This window comes from Condylostylus longicornis, unplaced genomic scaffold (genome assembly GCF_029603195.1).
Source record: "Condylostylus longicornis isolate FDR11 unplaced genomic scaffold, ASM2960319v2 ptg000115l, whole genome shotgun sequence".
Taxonomy (NCBI): Eukaryota; Metazoa; Arthropoda; class Insecta; order Diptera; family Dolichopodidae; genus Condylostylus; species Condylostylus longicornis.
The window spans coordinates 264,345-287,057 of NW_026578083.1; the positions used below are offsets into that span (position 1 = coordinate 264,345).

Consider the following 22,713-nt stretch of genomic DNA (forward strand, 5'->3'; position numbering starts at 1 on the left):
ATCGTAGACTGTGATTTCCCAGCAGCATGAAAATAAAATATTTATTTACTGGCCAATATTATAAGGATTTATTCATGAAAACATAAGTAGTGCCCAAATTAAAATTATTTTTTTTTTTTATAAAAGTAGTCACACTTATTTCTGATAACTTTTTAAACATACTACAACTTCAAAATACCAAAATATAAATAATTATAATATTATATACACATATAATCTATGTACATATATTTTAATATACATATTATACATGAGAAGCATAAAAATGAAGAGAATAAACCTAAAATGAAAAATGAAATAAAATCAACTCATATTTTGCGGCAGCTCTCTTAAACCACATAACATTTGGTTGGTCTGATAAATAATTTTTCGGTTTTTTTTTCTTTTCTTCTTCTTGTTGTTATTCTCTTCTCTTTATGTTCCGTTTTTATTTTCGTTTTTTTTTTGTTTGTGCCTCCTTTTCAATATTATATTTTTTCATGCATTATCCTTGAATTGTATAAATAATAATTTTGTTTTTGTTTTTCTTATTCTCATTTTGATTTTACTTTTTCCTTATACTCATTATAGTTTTATATTACAGAGTGATTTTTGTTTTTTCCTATTTTAATTTTCTCTCTTATTTTTTGTGTTTTGTATGCTCTCTTCTTGAAAAAAAAAAAAAAATTATGTTGGTTGCTGATAGTAGAGAGTTATTCATGTAAAATCGATTTATATTCTTTTAATTTTTTCTCCATATTATATAATAATAAACATTTGCATCCTTGATCCATGATATTTCTATTAAAAATTTTATATATATTATGGTATATATGTGATACATACACATGCAAGTATTATGATGGTAGGATGAGTGGTATAATTCAAAAGTTTTTGACCTTAGCTTTAATATTCTTGTTATAGATTTTATATAGAAGTTAATTTATTTTGACTTTTTTTCTTTTTTTTTTCTTGTTCTTTTGCCATGCCTTCTTCAATTTTTCCTATATAATATAGAACGGCCTTAAGTAGAATATACATAAATAATGGTATATATAATTCAAAAATAGTCATCTTGATTTATAATAAATTTTTTAGTATAATTTCTACATTATATACCCTATAATAGACTGAGGGCCTTTATTTTATATACATATATACATATATATATATATATATGAATGCTGTTTATATTAATGTATAATTAAGTATTTAGGTTTATTTTTATTATATTGAAACTACACTATGTAAAATTATTATTTTAAAAAATATTCTATTAAAAATTTTATAGAAATTTACCTATAGTGTACAGTAGTTGAGTGCAATTAATGTCATTCGAGAGAGAGAGAGTAATATTAATATAATTGTATAAGAGAAGTGGAACGTACATAATTAATTTTATAGATCTTACAGGTAACATTTCTCAACATAAAATGACTTTACAATATGAACTTGTAAATTAATTGAATTACTCAGAGTTTTGTAAAATTTCTTCGAGAAATTGTTTTATCTCTTTTATAACAAGAATAATCTGTACTATCGAAGTACTGAACATAACTTTGAGTTACATTTCTTTTTCAATGAATATTTATTTGAGACCGGACTAAGAAACGCAGAGAAATATTATACTCTTATAAATGAAATGGATTAATGGCGGGAATTGCCGTTCGATTTGCTATTTTCAATGACAGTAATTTCCGTATAATTAATGTCAATGTGAATGCGATAAAATGTTAAACTATTTAATTTCAAATTAATTTTATGCATTTCCAAAATTTCAATTAGGCTCATCTCTTTTAATTTTATATGAATATAAATGAGTCTGAATGGAATATGACTTGTAAAATGTATAGGGTATATAAATGAATTGGTGCGTGTAATAAAGACGGACCGATAATTTTTTTTTACTTGTTTAAATTATAAATAAAATATTTTAACTTCTTTTTCTTTTCCATATTTTGTTCCTCTTTGCTCGATATTTTTTTTTTGGTTTTTTATTCACTTTTTTTTTTTATAGATCAATATCCTTTATCCTTGTTAATGTTGCGTGATGAAGTAAAATAAAAAGAGAGAAAAAAAAAATGTATAAAAATTAAAGAAATAACTTATCACGACGTTGATGTCTAGCTGGTCTGAATATCAGCACTTTTTGCGTGAATTTTAATAGCATTTATAAATTGTTAAGGGTAATTTCCACAAGGATTGAATATGAAATGAAAAAAAAAAAATTTTATTATGGTGACATAAAAAATAACGAAATTGCGTAAATATTCTCGAATTTATTGTGGTATTTTTCGTACTTTGTTTTAATATGAAAAATAATCAGATTTAAATTTATGATGACATTTTTAATTATTATTGTAATTTATTTAATTAATTCTGTAATACAATTTCTCATCTTTATTGTATGTTCTTAATTAATCAAACATAATTTGTATCATCTTGATATTTATCATGTATAATCTTGATATCAAACATAATTTTCATTGATCAAACATAATTTTGATTTGTCAAACATAATTTACTGTTAAATTATATTTATTAATTTTATTTAAAAGAGATGAAGTTTTAAAAACCGATATAATTAGAAGCTTAATTTTATTAATCTTTTACGCATAAAAGTTTGTTATAGTTAAGTATGAAAGAATATCATTATCATACAGATTTAGTATGAAAGCCATCGAACACGTTTGCTTCCAAACATGCTCACTTTCAATCGGGAAAATTACGAAAGAAACATGAATTGAGATGAATGAATTTTTTAACATTGTCGAAAAGAAAAATTATAATAATTTTTTTTTTATTATTTTTACCGTTATATTTTATGGGAAAGGATTTATTTTTATGCAACTTTCATTTTTATCCTTGTTATTAATGTTTTTGTTCAAGCTCTGAATATTTTTCTTTTTCGTTTGTTTTCGTTTTGTTTTTTTGATCTCAAAATAAATCTTGTATAAAATAAATTTCTGTGTTAAATAAAACTGAATGTTAAACAAGTACCGAAAAAACATAACAAACACAAAATAAATAACAAAAAAAAAATTGAAAAAGAGCCTTGAATGTTCAAAAACACAACGAATTTGTTTATAGAATTTCTCAAGTGAAAACATTATAAAGTATCTATCTCTCTTGTCTCTCTTAACATTGTTGACAGTACAAAAAACAAAATATTATGTATGACAATTAGTATGAAAAAATAAAAAAACAATAATAATGAAAAGAAATAATTAAACCGTGGGTCATCCAATTTATGTGTAACAAACAATACATAATTCACATTGAAAAACACCATACAAGTATACCTGTATTGTCTATGTACATTTAGTATGTATTGGAGATTTATGTAAATGTATAACCTTTTTGTGTGGTGTGATGATGCAGGTGTTGATGAAAAATATTGTATAACATTTATATGTACTTTTTAATTAAATACGAAATTCATGTCAAATTATACGAGTTTTCATGATTTGTATTTTAAAGTAGAGAGCTTTCGTTATATATAGATCTATATTGTGATAAATAAAGATAGTTTTGTAAAAGGAATTTAAAATACTATAAAATTAATTAAATAAATATTTAATTATACATTCTCACATAATTTGCATTTAAAATGAAATTTTGTGCTCAACAAAAAATATTGAGTTTTTTTTTTTTTTGTAACTTTGTATAAAGAGAGATGATTTAAGCCATTGATTTAAAACACTTTTGAGTAATTGCTGTCACCCTTATAAATTCGAGTATATTAAGAATGTAATATACCCGGTTAAATCGACCTCCCCATACCATGATCCTACCTTTAGTCACAAGTTCTTCAAGTGCCCACCCAAACAATAATTTGTTACAGACCCGAAAGATTTTTCCAAAGCTCCAACCTAAATTTTTCAATCCCTGTTTTTTCTGCGGACTAACTCAACAGCAGGACAGATAAGCCTCTTTCTGCGCTGCAAGGAGACTAATATATCCCAACACTGCTGTGGAATGTTGCGTATTAAGCCAGGCAATCGTACATAATATATCGCCAAATTTTATCTGCGGCACCTTCTTCCAAGGATGAATGTTACGCGCAGATCAATAATTTGCTTTTCTCCTACTTCTCCCCTATATCTTATGATATACACCAACAACTGAAATTTGCATTGTACGCACAGCATACAAACAACAACCATACTCCCCATGAGGCCGCGTTTAGACAACGATTAGTCGTCCGAATACTTAAAGCGCCCTGTTCGTGTTCAACTCTTCACCGTTCTTGTTGTCAACGTAACCAACTTCAATGCACAAATCTCTCTATTTAGCGGATTTTGGTAGGTGTTGCCGAATCGGAGAGTTCTTTATGGTATCACCCAACTAATAAAAGACGATTTCAATTAGTTGCCGCCAGTTATAGTTTACTTTAATTGACATCATATAGCAAAAGTTCAAATAGATCGAATGATATAGAATTTAAAGAGAAAATTTCCTTATCATGGCTCTCTTTGTCATTTACTCTCTTTTTCATTGTTGCTCTTCCAGATTGCACTTGAATTTGATAATATGTCATACGAATTTTTTTCCTCATATTTATCAATGAGTTGGGAACTCTTACTGTCTTAAAAATATATTGTTTTCACCTTGTTAACTTTTTTTTATATATTTTATGGCATGAAGTAACCTTTTGTTTTCTTTTTGGAAATTTTGAAAATTTTGTTATTTTTCAAAAACAAAAAAACACACACGCTATAAAAATTTTTGTGTTTAACTCAATTAATAATATATAACCTAGTTACAAAATTTCCCACATGAATTTCGTGCAATTTAATTGAAGGTGGTACAAATAATAAAATTTTAAAACTTTAAGGAATTAGGAACTTTAAAGAGCGCAAACCACAAAAATATATACAAAAAGTATGTACTAAATCATGAAATTTTTATTAATTATTCTTATGATAAGAAACCCTAAAATTAATATTATAGCGTGTGTCTCCAATTATACGACAAACTTTAAAAAGAGAAAAGAATGAATTAAAAAAACAAAATATTAAACACGTAATAAGCAATAACTTTAAAAGAGCTCCAAAATTACTTAGGTACATTAAAACTGGACGTGTAAATATTTGTTTAATGCCAAATTTTTTCTCCTCATTAAAACAAATTAATAAATTCCAAAAATAAACTTCCTTCAAATATTTGAATTCATTTTTTTTAATTTTACTCTAACAGGATTTAAACTAAATTAAACCCTTTTAAAGGCGAAAAAGGATAAAAAATCTCTAATATTTATTTATTTACTTTTCTTTTTTTGGTGGTCCTTTTTAAAATAAATAAGTAAAATGACCATGATATAAAGTTCCGAATTAACTAATCTATGCCATTATTCTTAAACAAAAATTTTTTTTTTTGGTATTTTAATTCAAAATATGATTCATATCCTTAAAACATGCAAAACATTACAAATTAAAATGATTAATTTTTATGCCCTTTTGATAAAGTGTAAGAATAAAACCGGAGACATGATTTTATACAAAAGTTTTAATGGTTTGAGTTGTAAAGTGAAATGATAACTAAGGCTCCTGATTAAAAAAAAATGAATTCGCCTCCTGAGAGCGGTGGTGGGAAACGATCTCGTAAGACTTAAGAATAGTAGATGAAGTAGTCTTAGTGGACAGTGTCTCTCCACGCTCAATATGAAAAGGAAGGGTAAGATAGGGAGTGAGCGGTGGCTTCATCTCTAGATGAAAAAGATAAGAAATTGAGACATCCATTTTGCGAAAGTGGATCAAGTTATTGTCCGCTTAAAGTGAAAATAATTCGAACGAGATTTTTTGACTCCTTCGGAATTCTTTTAATTTCGTGCTGACGTAATTCTAAGATTTCTTAAGGCCTTAGAAATAGTATTTGTGTTGAATGTAAATGAACCGTGAATCACAAAAGAACAATGAGTTGAGAAGGGCGCAATCTCAAAAAGAAAAACTTGATTAAATTATATTAATATTAAATTGTATTCAAAAAATTATGATAAAGCTGCAACTTCAGCAATTTATTCTTAAGCTGAAAGAGAATTTAAAATCGTATTACCGCAATAATATTTAGGTAATTCTCTTAATTCTCTTTTGAAATCATCCTTCTCATTTAATAAAATAATATTGTTTGGCCAACAATATGTTCGCTTTTTTCCTTTTAAATCAACTGATCCATAAAATCACATAGCTACTGTCAGTCTATTATACTCATAAGGCAAGAGTTGAACAGAATTTTTTTTTTCCAAACAAGTCTGCGATATTTTTATTCAATACATTCAAAACAATTTAAATCTACATATGAATCTTTACTTTGCTGCAATACATAGGAAAAACTTTAATCTTCATGGAAATTTAAGAATTGATGCTGAAACATTTTTGCAATAGAAATTGTTAAAAAAGAAAATATTTAAATTTTTTTTATGATTTATTACAACATTCATATATATGTATAAAGTGTATGACATTAAAATTCGTTTTTTTTTTTCAAATTGTCATTATATTTATCGTATAATTTATCAAAAAAAAAAAAATTCTGTTACAATTATTTAAAGTTATTTTTTACAAAACGAATGAAGAAAAAAAAAATATTTAAAAGCTATTAAATGCGACGCCATTAAAGAATCCCTAAATAAATGTACACATACCTACATATATTTAGGCAAAAGAACAAAATGGAGTAAAGAAAGGGGCAGCTTATGAATAATAATAAAAAAAAATTGTAACACAACACTACAGTACGTAACGACTCCTCAATTTTACGACGACTCGACAGTCAATTTTAGGCTACAATTTTATTGATACCAAAATTCTAAAAACTCGGAAGGTGTTTTTTAATTTGGGCAAAATTTTAGGCAACCTTTTCGGCAATACAATTTATATATTTTATTATATTTTAAGATATGGAAATTAAATTTTATAGTTGTTGAACTTCTAAAGTAATTTTAGGAGTTGATGTTGAGTAGAAGAAACATTTATAATTCAATTGGGTAACAACAGTGTTTTCACAGAGAGAAATTCTAACCAATCCTCAAAAATTTTAAATTTATGTGCTTTCAGTAAAAAATTTTTTAGAAGTACTTAGGAATTTCCAGGTAAAAAGGGGATTTTTAAAATATGAATGCAATTAAAACTAAATCCCAGAGTAGAAAGTGATTCAATTGCTCTAATACTTTAATAAGAGTTAGAGTTACTTAACACGAAAATGAGCCAAAATGTTTCCTTTACAATAATTTTGTGCTAACAAGGTCTTCCTTCCTTAAATTATTTTTATAATTTATTTATTCCAATTTGCTATAATGAAAAATTTTCCAATTTTTGCTATTTCAGACTAGTTAAAATTTGAGCTTCTTGAATCTCTATGTACTATTAAAGGGAAAAAAAAATTTTTCTCTGTGAGAATCCTGTCATATCAAAATCACTTTTAAATCTAGCATATAAAGTGAAAAATTCAAAAAAAAAAATTTATATAAAATTAAACAATAGTTTCTAAAAGTGCTCACACATGCTTGTATATCAGTACCTGATATATCCAGAATGAGTCATATATTCATAGAGAGATTAACATATAAAATGGTAATTTACACAAAAAAAAAAACACTATCATACACACGTACTCACCCCTAAAATAAAAAGGATTCATACACAAAAATTTATTTTATAATAAAATTTTCCTTTACATTTCTTATTTTCTGTATTTTTTTTTATTATAAATGTCTAATATATCCTTTTCAAATTTGTAGACTTTTTAAATATTTGTTTAAAACTCTTTTTTGATTATAAAAAATGGAGAAAAACAATATACAATGGTCTTTCTATACAAGTGATTAAGAGAATGAGAATTTCAAATCTTGCTTTTTTTTTTTTTTTTTTAATAAAATGTCCTTATTTTTTATGGGTCACTAATAATTTCAATCACAATTATAAATATACTAGTTCATGATAGATATGAATATAATGTAGCTATATAGTTTCTAGACCTATAAACAACTAAAGTAAATATTTCAAGTAAAAGGTTGGAACTGAAATAGGAATCGAATGGGGTGATACTGCTGCATACACATAAAAAGTAAATAAATAAAATGCAAACAAAAAAGTTTTTGTTTTTTTTTGTAAAAACATTATGAAGGTCAAATGTCTCTTTACTGTTATACAAAAGATATTATTTTAATATGAACCTATGGTGTATTTATAGCAGTATATAAGTAATTACTTTTTCTAGGAAAATTAAATGAAAAATACATAGATTTTTATACCCGTACGAACGTATGTTCGAAGGGTATAATGAATTTGCCTTATCGTTTGTAACGCTAAGAAATAACGGTCTCAAGTGTATATTTTTGATCAGCGTCAAACTCTGAGTTGATTTAGCTTTATCTGCCCGTCCGTCGCAACGATAACTCAAAAACTAATTGAGCTAAATTCACAAATGATTTCTCGTAGTAAGTGTCAAAACCCTATTTAAATTGGACATGATCGAGGTACCGGTTCGGGTAGCTGCCATGTAACTTCAAAAATTATTTGGCTATATCTCAGAAACTATAAAAGCTATGGTATTGAAATTTCATACAAGCGAATATATTAGTAGGGTCAATATGTTTGATAAAAGTCGTTGAAATTGTTTGGCTCCTTCTGGTAGCTGTCGTACAACTTCAATAGCAGTTTAGAACACACAATATTTTGAAAAACACATAGTACTGAATTTTTTTCATAAATTAATATGGTAATATGGCAACTTAAAGTCATAGTCTGTCCCATATTCAATTATGGCATATTTATTCCCACATAGGATAACAAATTCGTACGGGTATCACAGAGTTGACACGGTCAACTTTAATTTTTCTCGTCTAAAACTAAATGTGATTGAAAGTTAAAAGAAACAATACAAAAAAAATGTTATGGATTATTTTTATTGATGATGATTTTATTTTTCATTGCTATACAAAAAATTTTAAAATTCTGTTTAACAATTTAAAATAATCCATTAAAATGTTTACAATATCCTCAATAATTTACGTGTGTACTTCGTATTTTATTATGTGATTACATTTGTGTATTTGAATGTATATTTGCTTTTATTACGTTGATTAGATTTTCTATTAGAAATCGATTACATTGAAATTTCGTAAAAATTAAGGATCTCAAAGCCATAATGGAGCCATTTTTTTTTCTAAAATCAACATAACCATAGTCTCTGAAAATTAAATTGTATTGGAATTATTTTGATTTGTATAAAAATATTTCAGATGTACAATAATTAATACCAAATTTGAAATAAGGTTGGAATTTCAATTTTGAAATTCAATTGTGCATAGGAAATTAAGATTATCAATTGAAACTAAGAATTTTTTTGTGTCCATATTATATAATGACGTGTTTATATAGCGTTTTATTTAGGATTTTCAATTTTATAGGTTAAAATATCTATATTGTGATTATTTCAATTATATACTGGTAGTTTTATTGAAATTTTTGTACTATGTAAAATTTGAAATTTGAATTATATACAAAAAATTGTATGGTATTAAGGCAGAATTTTTCAAACTTGTTTTAGATCTGTACAATTCTAGTCTAGTACAATAATTCTCCGATATTATTTGCAAAACAAAGTCTTAAATAAGACATAATATTTTTTGTGCTCACTAAAATTTAATTTCAAGTTTGTATAGAAATCAAATAAGAAATACTTAATCTTATATTGTATAGGATTAATTTCAGATCTTTAAATCAAAACGAAATTATTATAGAATATTCAATAAATCAAACTTAATTTGAAAACTCACTTAAATTACTCCTAAAGTTATGCAATTTTTTATATACATTAGTTAACTACAACCATGTTTTATAGTCTATAGGGATTGTATTTTACAATCCCTACAGATTTTTTAATACTTCTCATAAAAAAAAAAATGAATAAATCTTGAAGTAATTAAAAATTTTATTAAATTTTTTCTATACAATAATAATTCTAAGAACACTACAAAGAAATTTCAAGAAGTTACAAGAAAATTTGCAAAGAAAATTTTTTTTTCTGTTAGAGTAAAAAATATTGAATTAATTTCAATGGAAAATTATTATGACCGTCTTGCATTTCAGAAACTTTCATTTTATAGTTTTTTCTTTCAACTCAGAATGCTTTTTATTACATTTTATGTACATACAAACTAAAAGAACTTATAAAATATTGTATACAATAAAAAATATTTTATACTTACAGAATTTTTTTCTTTTGTACTTTCTTTTATTTCAGAGTTTTTTCAACTTAACACTTGAAACTGGTGGAAGTGGAATTAATCAATTAGAGAAGACTACAAAAAAAAAAAAACTAAGAAAACATCTAAATAATAAATAAATATTTTCCATGGTTTTTCGGTAACGATTACTTTTCATCAGTTCCAATGAATTTTTCTTTTGTTTCTCTTTTATTTTGAATAATTCTGCACCTTTATTGTGTAAAACAATTTTTTTAATATTACAATTTACCATCTTGGCAAAGCAAATAACAAAAAAAATTTGAAGGTAAGACAATAATTAAAAATGAAAATTATATTTCTTATTAATTATCCAAAATATTCACTCTTAAGATACTCTCATTAAAATAAATATTTTTATTAATAAGAAAATTGAAATACTAGTGAAGATACTACTATTGCATAATTCAACATGGCATCCTAAAATTTTTTTTTTCTAGTATCTTTATAATTTCTCGAGTTTGTGATCAATAATATTAAGTGAATTTTCATTATTTTTTAATTAATTTATTTGAGCATCTTTATTAAAATATTCCAAATTTCAAATTAAGTATAATGTTATAAAAATATTTTTATTACCTATGAATAAATACTTGCATTCTCGAACTTGTAAGGTATTTATTGAAAATTTTTTAATTAATTATTATCTCTAGTGTTAATTATTGCACTTATTGCAATAATTAACACTAGATTTACTAATTATAAGGCATTTCTGAAAATATTATATGTAGAAAAACTCTTTATAACTTTTGAACATTAAAGTTATTAAACTCTTATTAAAATCAAAATTAAATTTGTTTCACCATTGTTTATAATATTATTTTACACTTTGTATTTAATTTTGAATAATTTTAAAATTCTTTTTTTTTTAATGTTTCTATAATATTAATGTTTTCTATATTATTTTTTAATAATTGAAAATTATAAAAAACCAATAATTTCTTTCAACGCATAAAACTTAATTCTAATCCTACAAACTAACTTAAAACTAAATTAACACTGAGAATGTTACGAATTTAACCGCCAATATTCGTTCCGTTTACATTTTTTATTTAAATCTACCAGTGAAACTTAAAATCTTTGTTAACTCCAAAAATGACTGAATTTAATTACTTATAACTACCCCTATTTATACTAATAATTAAAGTAAAATTTTTGGCACACCGATAATTTTTAACGATAATTTCGATTTGTTGGGCACGATTTTAAATACTGAAATGTACATGTAACGAACCCGTATATTTATCTAGTGTACGTCGGACGTGACGTGGCGGGACATGAGGTAACGTAACGTAGCTTGACGTAACGTAACGTAGCTTGGCGTAACGTAACGTAGCTTGACGTAACGTAACGTAGCTTGACGTAACGTGACATGAGGTGACATGACGTGTTGTGACGTGACGTAACGTGACGTAACGTAATATAATGTAGCGACGTTGCGTGACGTAACGTAATATAATGTAGCGACGTTGCGTAACGTAATGCAACGCAACATGACGTAACGTAACGTGACGTAACGTAACGTGACGTGTGACGTGACGTGATGTGACTTGACGTGGAGCACTTATTTAACTGAAAAACAGAAAACTCTGAAATGACTTATCAGCCATATAAACCGTAGTTGGATTAATAATGATATTTTTGTCAATCTGAAGCCTTTCCGCAGTCTTTTCGACTACCACAAAATTTTGAGATGGTCTCGTAACTGTTTTGAACCAACATTGCAATGACGATTGTCTTTTACTGTTCACATTAGTTCGAATTAACGCAAAATTTTAAAACATTTTGTAGAGCTATTCGAGAAAACTTCTTCTCAAAGAAAACCTTTAATCACGTAACTCATTCGGTTATTGAAATATCAAAGAAAATATTTTGCAACATGAAAATTAAACCTTTTTATTTTGGTTTGGAATTACTATAATTTGCGTTATTCATCAGCGTAAGAGAGAACATTTTATACACTATTAATTAAGGAATACTTTTACATTCCAATTTACTCCCACGTATTAAACAAACTAAAGAGCACTTATATCGCGCGTAGTTTTACTGAAAAATTAAACAAAAATTAAAGCGTTTAATTGCCATCAAATAAAAATAAAAAAAAAAAATTTTTTTGTTTATGTAATTTTTTTCTGTTGTAACATGGGAGCTTATAATTTTTTTTATTTATTACAAATAAATATCACAAAATAATTACAAAGGAAGCAATAATTCACAGCTTAATATTGTAATTAGAAAAAAAAGTAGGAACAATAACAATAAACCAAAACCATCCCTTTTTTCCATTTTGTTTCCTCAATTCCTTTTTATACCAGTTTCAACATTAGTAATCAATTAATATATCATAACAGTAAACAGTTACCTGTTTTTTTTTATTTAATCTCTATATATTTATTTTATTCTTTATTTCTTATGAATGCTATTTTAATATATTTGTGGTGTTGCCAGGCTAGTTAATATTCATTATGGATAATATTAAATAATTAATATGTACACATACCAAATTATTTTAATATGGGAACAAACTTCGAACGACATACATCGAATCGTTTGACAAAATTGAGAGGGGTTCTGTCAAATAATTTAGTGAAGATTTAGAAGAAACTGGAATTCAGTCACAATATCGTTTTAGTAGGAATTTTATACAAAACGGTACGGTGGTACTAATTTGACTGTTACCAGCCTACCTTACTAACAAGATTTACCAGACAATCAGAATTTTGATAAAGGATCAAAAATTACAAATATTTGAATAGGAATTGAGAATTTTTCATGATTTTTTTTTCCATTTTCGTGGAAAAATTGAGTTCAATTTCAATCCTGAATCCCGATCTATACTATTATTGAAAATCCTCGTAAACATGCACGTCGTTTTTAATTCGGTTTTTTTATTTGTGTTAACCGAATATTAAAATTTTTGATAGTTTTATGCGTAATATTGAAACAAAAAAATGAATTTAATATTGAAAAAAAAAATGGTTTGCCTTAATTGAAAAAAAGAGCAGAAACTTCTTAATTTAAAAGATTCATACACGTACTCCGTAAATACATTCATGTATGTATGTATTTAAACATTATATGTACATACTTTGTACGTATACATACAATGTTAAAATTAAAATAGCTAAATGAATTAAAATTGCTCATGTGCAAAAATTAGGTTAAATGCAAAAAAAAAAATTCTTACTGCATTTTGGATTTTGTACTTAAACCGGTTTTCTTTTACAATAATTTAGTATTGAAGTTAAAAAGAAAATATTTTTGTTTTATTTTTTTTTTTTCTTTTCAAATTTTATTTGTTTATCTTTTGGGTTTTCTTAATGGTTCTCCAGCCTATATATTTATTTGGCTCTGCAAAGTTGCATTAAAATGTTTTTGCACATATAATTGAATTACTCCGTTAACCTTAAATGCATTGTACGTATATACTTCATGTTATGAAATATTATACCACAAAATATAAAGATAAGTTCACAGAATTTTGAATTTTATATTTTTGCACAAATCACCACATCCACATTATATGTATTAGAGCAGTAAGTATATCAAGTTTAAAGAGAAAGTATCAAACAGAATTGAAATTTATAGAGAGGGAGATCATGTTGCTAAATAGTTTTTCATTCGCATACCTGGGTGTTGTCATTGAAATTTTGTTCAAACTTCAATATTTTATGGTTTTTTAGCTTATACTCGTAATTGTTGCCAAAGACAAAATATCTACATATTTGCTACATTTTTGTAAATACCTCCTAATTATTTCCTTGGAATTTACTTACATAAGAAATTTTAATTCTATAACAAATTCGACAAAATAAAAAATACTTGGTAACAGGCAAAATAGATAAAATTTTATTTGGAAAATAAAATTTTAATTTTAAATTTTTTATTGCTTCATTTTTTAGAAATTCATGTATTACTTGGAATTATTTCATAAATTATTTTGTTATTGTAAAATAAAATTCAATATTATTTTTTTTAAATTTATTGTTTATTTTCCTAAAAGGAACGAAATATTAATAATGTAAGTGATTAGAGATCAATATCTTAAAATTACAACCCACATTGTAACTCCATATACCAATCGAAAACCTCGAATCATATAATCTCCTGACAAATATAGAAGCTTTACCCTCCTTTAGAAGTCGTTACAGTCTCTTAAAAAATCTGTATCACTCTTGCCCAATCTTAAGATGATTAGCTTAACTGTGAAGGCATCTGATGTGTGCAATGGTGTAAATCACAATAGCTCTTCCATATCTAATACAAGTCCTAATAGCTTGTAACGCAAATTTTTCTTGGGGCCCTCCCGGTAGTATTAAGAATAACCCTCTCACAATATGTTACCGGTCAATAAATTAGATTGTAAACCATTATAGTATACACATTATATCTCATTACAAACGGCAAGCAGCTCCACGTCTTTTCAAAAATGACTATACACATTTTGAGTATAATAGGGCCTTTTGCGATAATAGCGTCCTAATGCTTCTATCAACTATTTTTTATCAAACAAAAATTCCTAAACTCAGCCAACTCAGTTCTCATTTGTCATTTCTGTCTGTTATTTTATTTGATTTTATCCTACTTGCCGTATATTCAAAACATACAATCTTATTTTTTTTTATGCAGCATATTTCATAACATACGAAAATTCATCAAGATATAGGACTATAAACATTTATTTGGAAAAGTTAAGCTAAAAATAGAATGACATTGATTTTATTTTTTTTATTTTCTTCATTGTCAAGCCTTTTTAAAACCATAACAACTGTTTATATAAGAGTTCATATCTTTAAAATAATTAAAAATATTATATAGGTCTTCAATTTATTGTATAATTGGATTTTAATACTTATGAGATATTATGTGAACATATTGATAAATGAAGGTTCCTACGTCACCATACTGTTTCATATCAGTATTTTCTTATACATACATAAAATATGTATTTATGTAAATACAGTATAACCCGCATAAAAGGAACTTCTCTTTGCTATTCATTTTGTTTCTTATACTTGCGGAGGTTTTCTTTAAAACGTTTCCTCTTATAGGAAACTCGATTTCTAAAATGCCAACAAAAATAAGTACACGCCATTTTTTGTTCTTAATTCAATGCAAACTTAATGTCAAAAAGTTTTTGAATTGACATTCAAAAATATACTATAAATTTAAAGTGATTGTGAATTTTATTTCATTTTGTTTTAAATCGGTTTTTGTCCAAGCTTATATAAGGGTGAATTTCTATGCTAAGTTAACATTTTTGTGATTCACAATTGCCGCTTTTATGAATTTTTTTTCTTGTAAGAGTGTTTCTTTTAAAAGAGTGAAGAAAATATTGAAATTTATGTAAAATAACTAGAAGATGAAAAAGTGTTTACTTAAACCGGGGGTGAGTTTTATGAAAGTTCCTCATAAGCTGGCTATACTGTAAATAAACGTAGGTATATGTTTAATTTCATTAAGCGTAACCATTCATTTAATTTTTTTAATTTTCTATAACATTAAATGATTTTACAAAAATACACATACATATTTTTTATGTATGTACGAATGAATGCGCTATTATATGTGCAATAAAATGAAAGAAAACAAATTATTTTTATTTATTGTATTCCGTTATATTTTCATATCAATAAAATAAAAGAAACCACTTCCTAAATTGAACTCATATATCCTTGCCCAATGTCATTTTCATTATTGTACATATACATAACAAATAAACATTTGTATATAAAATAAAGAGTGAAAAAAAAACGAATTAAGATACGCTTACTCTACAAAAAATTAATTAAAATGTCATTTTGAATTCAAAAAACAAAAACAAAAAAAAAAGGCAGAGAAAAAAAAATCTTGTATAGTTGAAATGGAAACCATGAATTGCTCCTTTCGAATTGATTTTTTGATTTTTTTTTTATATTTACACAGATATTTCGAGCCCATTTTCATATTTTAAATTCGAACTGATTCAATAGTTCGTAAATTAGCACATTTCCAAATAAATAATACTTTTGAAAAACGTTACTTTATATATTCTAGTTGCATACCTTTAGGATGCGATCAAAATTAAAAGAATCTTATTACAAATTGATGATGGAAGCATAAATGATTTCTTAAAACATAGTACTTGCTGTTACTTTGCTGCTTTTACACCAATTTGAGAAAGGTAATAATTTCGAAGAAATGAGTTACCGAAAACTGTCGAATTTTTGTTGATTTTTGAGAAGGGTCTGAAGTTTAACAAAAAAATTTTTTTTAATGAAATTAATTATTATCTTATTATAAATACAGTTATCTTCAAGCTGCCAAATTAATTATTTATCTTTAGTTATCTTCAAGCTGCCGAAAAGTTTAGGGTTTTTAGAAGAAACGCTATTAAAAGCTTAAAGGACAGATAACGGTTTAAGATAAGGCCTTCATTTTCCTGAGAATTTTATTCTTTCAACAGGAGAAAAAATATGTCATTATTTTTCTTTTTGCATTTACCAAATTTCAAAACGTTTCAAATTTCGGAAGGTTCGTTTCAAATTTCACGACCAGTTCTGGTCGTGATCAATCAGTATTTCGGCCTATTGCAGTCTAAGACGGCCAAATCAAAATTTCAATCTAGAGCTCGCAACCACTTTTTAAGCTTCTGTCTGACTCTTTTCAGTGCAATTCCGCAAAAAATTTACTTCTGTACCAAAAACTTGGGTATCCAAGGAATAGAATACCCAAGTTTTAAAGGAATAGGTTTCTGGGCAAGATGTAAATTAATGAGCACATTTTATTTTAAAATTTTTATTGAATGTGTGCTAAAAATGTTGTTATTTTTTGTTTTGTGTTTCTATTTTTATCGAGAATGTCTGATTTAATTATTTCCGCTCGGTATAATAAAAACCATAAGTCCCCATTTTTATATTATTATTATTATTTTTTTTTTTTTTTGTAAACAATTTTAATTTTTTTTTTCGAGATTGAAAATGAAACAAAGAAACAAAAAAAAAATAAAATTCCTGAATACAAAAGACTTGTTAAGTGAAAGAAGAACGTTTTTTTTTTTTATTTGGTTTCTTTTTGTTGATCATCGCAGGCAGGAATTCGTAACATAGAATTCAAGTCCATATCATATTTTTTTTTCAAGAAGATTTTACAAGAAGGGGAATAGAAAAATAAGAATTTAATTACTAGAAAGCTTAAAAAAAGTGCTGTTGTTTTTTTCCTTCTTATTTTGTTTATTTTTTTTTTTTTGGTGTAAGAGGAAATTTAGTGCACCTGCGTTTAATAATCACTGTTTTTCTCTCTTTTTTTGTTTTTTTACTTTTTTTTTAAATTCTAGACAATAGAAAACTCATCATTTTTAGTTTGAATGTAAAAATATTAATGATTGAAATGGGAAGATATGAGAAAAACAAAAATTTTCATTCAAAAAAAATTTTTACTTACGCTCGTATTCGAAAATCTTATTTATTTTATAGAATAACATTTAAATTTAAGTAGAGCGTATCAAATGTAGCAAACAAGTAATTTGTTGAAGCTGTTGTATGCTCTGTTTTGTTATTGAAAATTTTGATAAGACACGTTCGGACAACGAAATTGAATAGAAACGTGATTATTTTACACCAATTGAACATTAAATAAAAATCAATATCCGTGATTTTTTTCTCTTTGTTGAAATAAACGTAAATCAAGGACTTTTATGATTTGGCTGTAATAACAATTAAAAGAAAACAATTATTGGCGGTTCATTTTACATATGGCAAGTCAATACACACTTTTTAATGATGATAATAATGTATGTATACATTGTATATACCGATTTAAATTCAGTACATGTGTTGAAAGTACAGAATCCTTAATTTGAACTATAGTGGTGTCATTGGTTTTGTGAAACTGACAAAAAAAAAATTAAAAATTGAAATTACATGCGATTCAGATAAAAAAATTTTGTAATGCGAAATGATATGGCAAATATTTATGATCCTTATTTTGTACTTGTAGATTATTTATTGCCTTTATTGCACATGCTGCCCTCTTCAAAGTTTTCCAATTGTTTTTACATGAAAACTATATGATAATATTTTTCTAACTTAGTTTATTGTGACATTTCACTGGTCTAATATATTCAACTGTTCTGAACAAAAACCGACATTTTATAATGTGACAACGTTCCGAACTTAAACAGTTTTTTGGAATAAACGTTACGAAACTTGACCTCCTAATAACTGAAAATATTGCCATTTTAGGTATTTTTTTTACCTAACATGTTTTTGCAATGATTTCGTTTCTATATGATTAAAAAAATATTTACCGTTATATTAAGAAAAAAAACTTTATGTGATTAGCACATAACCGGCCGCGTCTATTGTCTAGTTTTACAGAAGACTATGCAAATGCATTTTGAACACTTTCTTTCAATTTTAAAAAAATTAGCAAGTTTTTAGCTAACATACCTAGAAAAGTGTAAATTTGGCTCTTAGTAGAATTTCGATTTGTGCCACACTTTTTTAGTTTTGGTAACAACCACCACTCAAATATCAAATTCCAAGAACTTCCAATAATCCCTTTCGTTGAAATGCTAAAAAATGTAAAATCGACCCCCAATTTGGTTTCCGAGCCATAATCTTTCAAAAAGATATATAGATTCATTATTTCAACAACCCGAATTAAAATATTAAAGTTCAGGGAAATTGGTTGATTATTTTTCTTTATATACGCAAAAATGTAAAAATGGTCCGCAAACAGATTCAGTTCCAGAGGTCTGATATATCCAAAAACTTGATCAATCCAAGCCATAGCTAAAATAAGCTCATATATAAAATTTCATCAAAATCGGTTGAGTCGAATTTGAGATACACATTTGCACACTCACCAACATCTCTCTAAAAGTAGTTTATTTAGGCTTCCCTAGGTGCGTTCGCATCGCATATTCCACATCCAAAATTTGGTGCCGTCACCTAACCTACCTTATTGTACACAATGTGGTCGGTAATTAAATCAAACTTTGTGGTATTGGAAAATATGAATTTTATTTGCATATTTTTAGGCTCTTCTCTTATTAGTCATAATTCTACTCCACATTTGTGAACTTTTATTTAATTTCTATAAATTTATCAATTTATTTATTTGATTTCATTTTTTTTTTTTTGCAGATGATGTCATTTAAATGGTTCATTATATGCCTTGTACTGCCAAGTATAACAATTGGAATGAATAAGAAATTTAAATGTCCTGAAGAATGTACATGCTCTTTAGATGATCGTGGACGTTTACAAACTTTATGTTTAAAGGGTATGTTTTTTAAATTTTTATTTATATTGTGATTTAATAGTTCTAAACCAGGCGACAGCCCGTACTAATATTGAAAACTCAAAAAGTTTTTCGATTTATATAGAATATTTTATGAAATATAACAATTTCATTTGTTTTTTGCAATTTAAATTAACAAAAATTAAATTAGGTCTTACTTAAAGAATACATCTTTGATTATAAGCCTTACGATATACTTGTTAACAACAATTTCAAGTTTTTAACACTCAAGATGAGAAATGTTTTAATTTCAAAGTGTTTTTGTATAAAAAATAAAATTTTTTTTTTAATCTAGGCAATTTTCTAAAGTAAACTTAAGCAAAAGAAAAATATGTGACAAGAGGAAGTTTGTTTTTCCTCTTGTCACATATTTCACTTGCAACATAAAAAGCACTTAAATAGCTAAGAGTTTTCTTAAATTTTAATCTTGTTTTTATGAATATTCTTCTCCGAAAAACAGAAATTATTTTCTACAACAATAAAATTTTATAATCAAAAATTCTAAAATTCATTTAAGGCAAACAACCTCTTTTAACAAAGCAACAACACCTTTTCAATTTTTATAAAGTCATTCTTAACAATTAAAATGTTCTAGGAAATACTTTGGTATACTTACGTGCATACATGTTACTTAATCTCGCATGTATAAATGCTTGTTCCAAAAGTATACAAATTTTTTTAAATGTCACAATATTTTAAGTGTATTTCTTTAAAAAAAAAAAGAAACTCCCAGAAATAAAAAAAATATTTAGAGTTATTTTAATTATTATTGTTGTTTCTTTTTACATAAATCTTGAAAAATTTTATAAGGTGACACACGCTTTTTAATGAAAATAAAAATGTTCATATTATAAGAGCGCTATGCCGCACACCCTACTTGTATAACAGTTGTGTTTTGTATGTAATTTTTTTTTTTTTCGTATATTTTTAAAAGAAGTTATTGCAATTATCCCATTCCCTCCTAAATATACTGAGTTGTGTTGTAAATGTATATCCTTTAAAAAAAACTTAAATATTTAATGTTATATAATATAACAGTTCTTTTATTTATATCATATAATATTTTTACTTGACTTTGGGCCGTATTTATGCTTCTTCAAGAAATAAAAGAATTTTTAATTTTATATTTTTTTTTTTTATTTTTCTTTTGAATATAAAAACCGTGATGTTTCAAAACTGTTATGTATGCAAAAATAATAATTCTTTTGACTTTTAAAAAGGAAAAACAGTAAGGGATACCAAATCTAAAGAAATGGTCGTGCCAATACTGAAGAATTACTCAAATTGTTGTGTAGAATTTCACGATATTGTTATGATTTCTATGTATCACAAATAGCGCTATTGCAAACAATAGCAGGTTTTGCATATGATAATTGAGCCTGCAACAATCTGTAAAAACTTAAAGGAATAACCTTCCCCTAGAGCTCAAAATATCCACAGTCAGTTGATTATAAGCATCATAGATAGATAGTCCCAAAATACCGGCTTTGGACAATGAGTATTGAAACGAATTTTATTTGTTGAAGAGCCCTTGCGGTGCAGCTATTATACATCATCCATTAAAGCTATAGTATTTATCTATACTTTTTTTTGCTTCTGCTGTATTCCCCTTAGGAGCATAGTGCTTCCACAAAGCTTTTCCAATGAATTCTGTTAGTGGCCTATCATTTTACTTCGGCCCATTCCATTTTGGCCATGGCCATTTTTTTATTGTTATTCGCCATGTATTCTTGGGTCATCCAACGCTTCTTCTCCCTTGCGCATTCCACTTCAATACCTGCCTTAAAATTGTTTCAGGTGGTCACCGCTATGTGTGGCTTATCCATCCCCACTTTTTATTTTTTTTTACTTTTACGGCACGCTCTTGATGTGTTAAAGCACAGATGTCCGTGTTAGTTATTCGTCTGGTTCAAAATAGTCGACAGATGATCCTAAGGTTTCTATATATAAATACCTGTATTTTTTTTGTGTATACACTTTTTGCTAACTACGTTTCAGAGTCGTACAACAGGACTGATTTCATGCATGTGTTGAAAATTCTTAATTTCATATTTTTTGGTAAATGTGAAGATTTCCAGATTACCCACAATCTGCCAAGAGCGGCTTTAGCCAGCTGCAATCTGTTTTCTATGTCTTTGTTCAACCCCTCTGGTTGTTGGTATTCTACCGCCTGATTTCATGCATGTGTTGAATATTCTTAATTTCATATTTCTTGATAAGTGTGAAGATTTCCAGTTGACCCATAATCTGCCAAGTGCAGCTTTAGCCAGCTGCAATCTGTTTTCTATGTCTTTGTTCAACCCCTCTGGTTGTTGGTATTCTACCGCCTGATTTCACGCATGTGTTGAATATTCTTAATTTCATATTTCTTGATAAGTGTGAAGATTTCCAGTTGACCCATAATCTGCCAAGTGCGGCTTTAGCCAGCTGCAATCTGTTTTCTATGTCTTTGTTCAACGCCTCCGGTTGTTGATATTTTACTGCCGACATAATTGAATTGTTCGACATCTTATATTGGGTTGGCATCTAGGTTTGCTGTGTTTATTCGGAGTGATTTGGTTTTTCTTGTGTTAATTTTCAGACCGATTTCTGCGTTATACGCAGTTCGTTCAGCTTTGCTTGCATATCTGAAGGTGTATGGGCTAGCAGAGAGATGTCATCTGTGTATTCCAAACAATCCAGGCGGTTTGCTTAATCTATTATCTATACTTACTTCCTTCTCAAAATTTTTTGTTCCACATTTTTTTTTTCTTATTCCTTGCATCTTGTCAAAATCTTTGTTTTTCTTTTTTCATTTAAACTTTGAAGAAAAATATTTCATTAAAATTGAATAAATATTATGTTATAAAATCATATTAAAAATTATTCAACATTAAGTTATGTAGAATGTAGATGATATGCACTCTTAAAGTTATGCACTCTAAGTTATGCAACATTTACAACAACGAAATATATATACGAATGGAAAATGTTATATGCAAGAAGCAAAGATATAAACATATTGTTGTTATTCTTATTTAAGTGTAAAATAAACACGCAGTGTAACCATAAAGCGACAAAAAAAAGCTAAAATAAATATTCATCTACTTTGTATATATATATAAAAAGAACAAAAAAAAAATTAAACACTAGAAATGCAATTAAAAATGAAAAATTGCACACAATGTTCTCAACAAATGCATAAAAAACAACAAAATATTCAA

The 22,713-nt window shown here is 26.4% G+C and overlaps 1 protein-coding gene across 1 annotated transcript in view; it reads left to right on the plus strand.

The window, feature by feature from the left end:
* Window positions 1-19,354: 19,354 nt before the first annotated feature.
* LOC129614670 (toll-like receptor Tollo) overlaps window positions 19,355-22,713 on the plus strand; it is a gene marked incomplete at its 3' end in the record, with an annotated part of 40,334 nt that continues 36,975 nt past the window's right edge. The window contains exon 1 of the mRNA XM_055529430.1: window positions 19,355-19,492. Coding sequence (XP_055385405.1) covers window positions 19,357-19,492 — 136 coding nt within the window. The remainder of the gene's footprint in view (window positions 19,493-22,713) is intronic.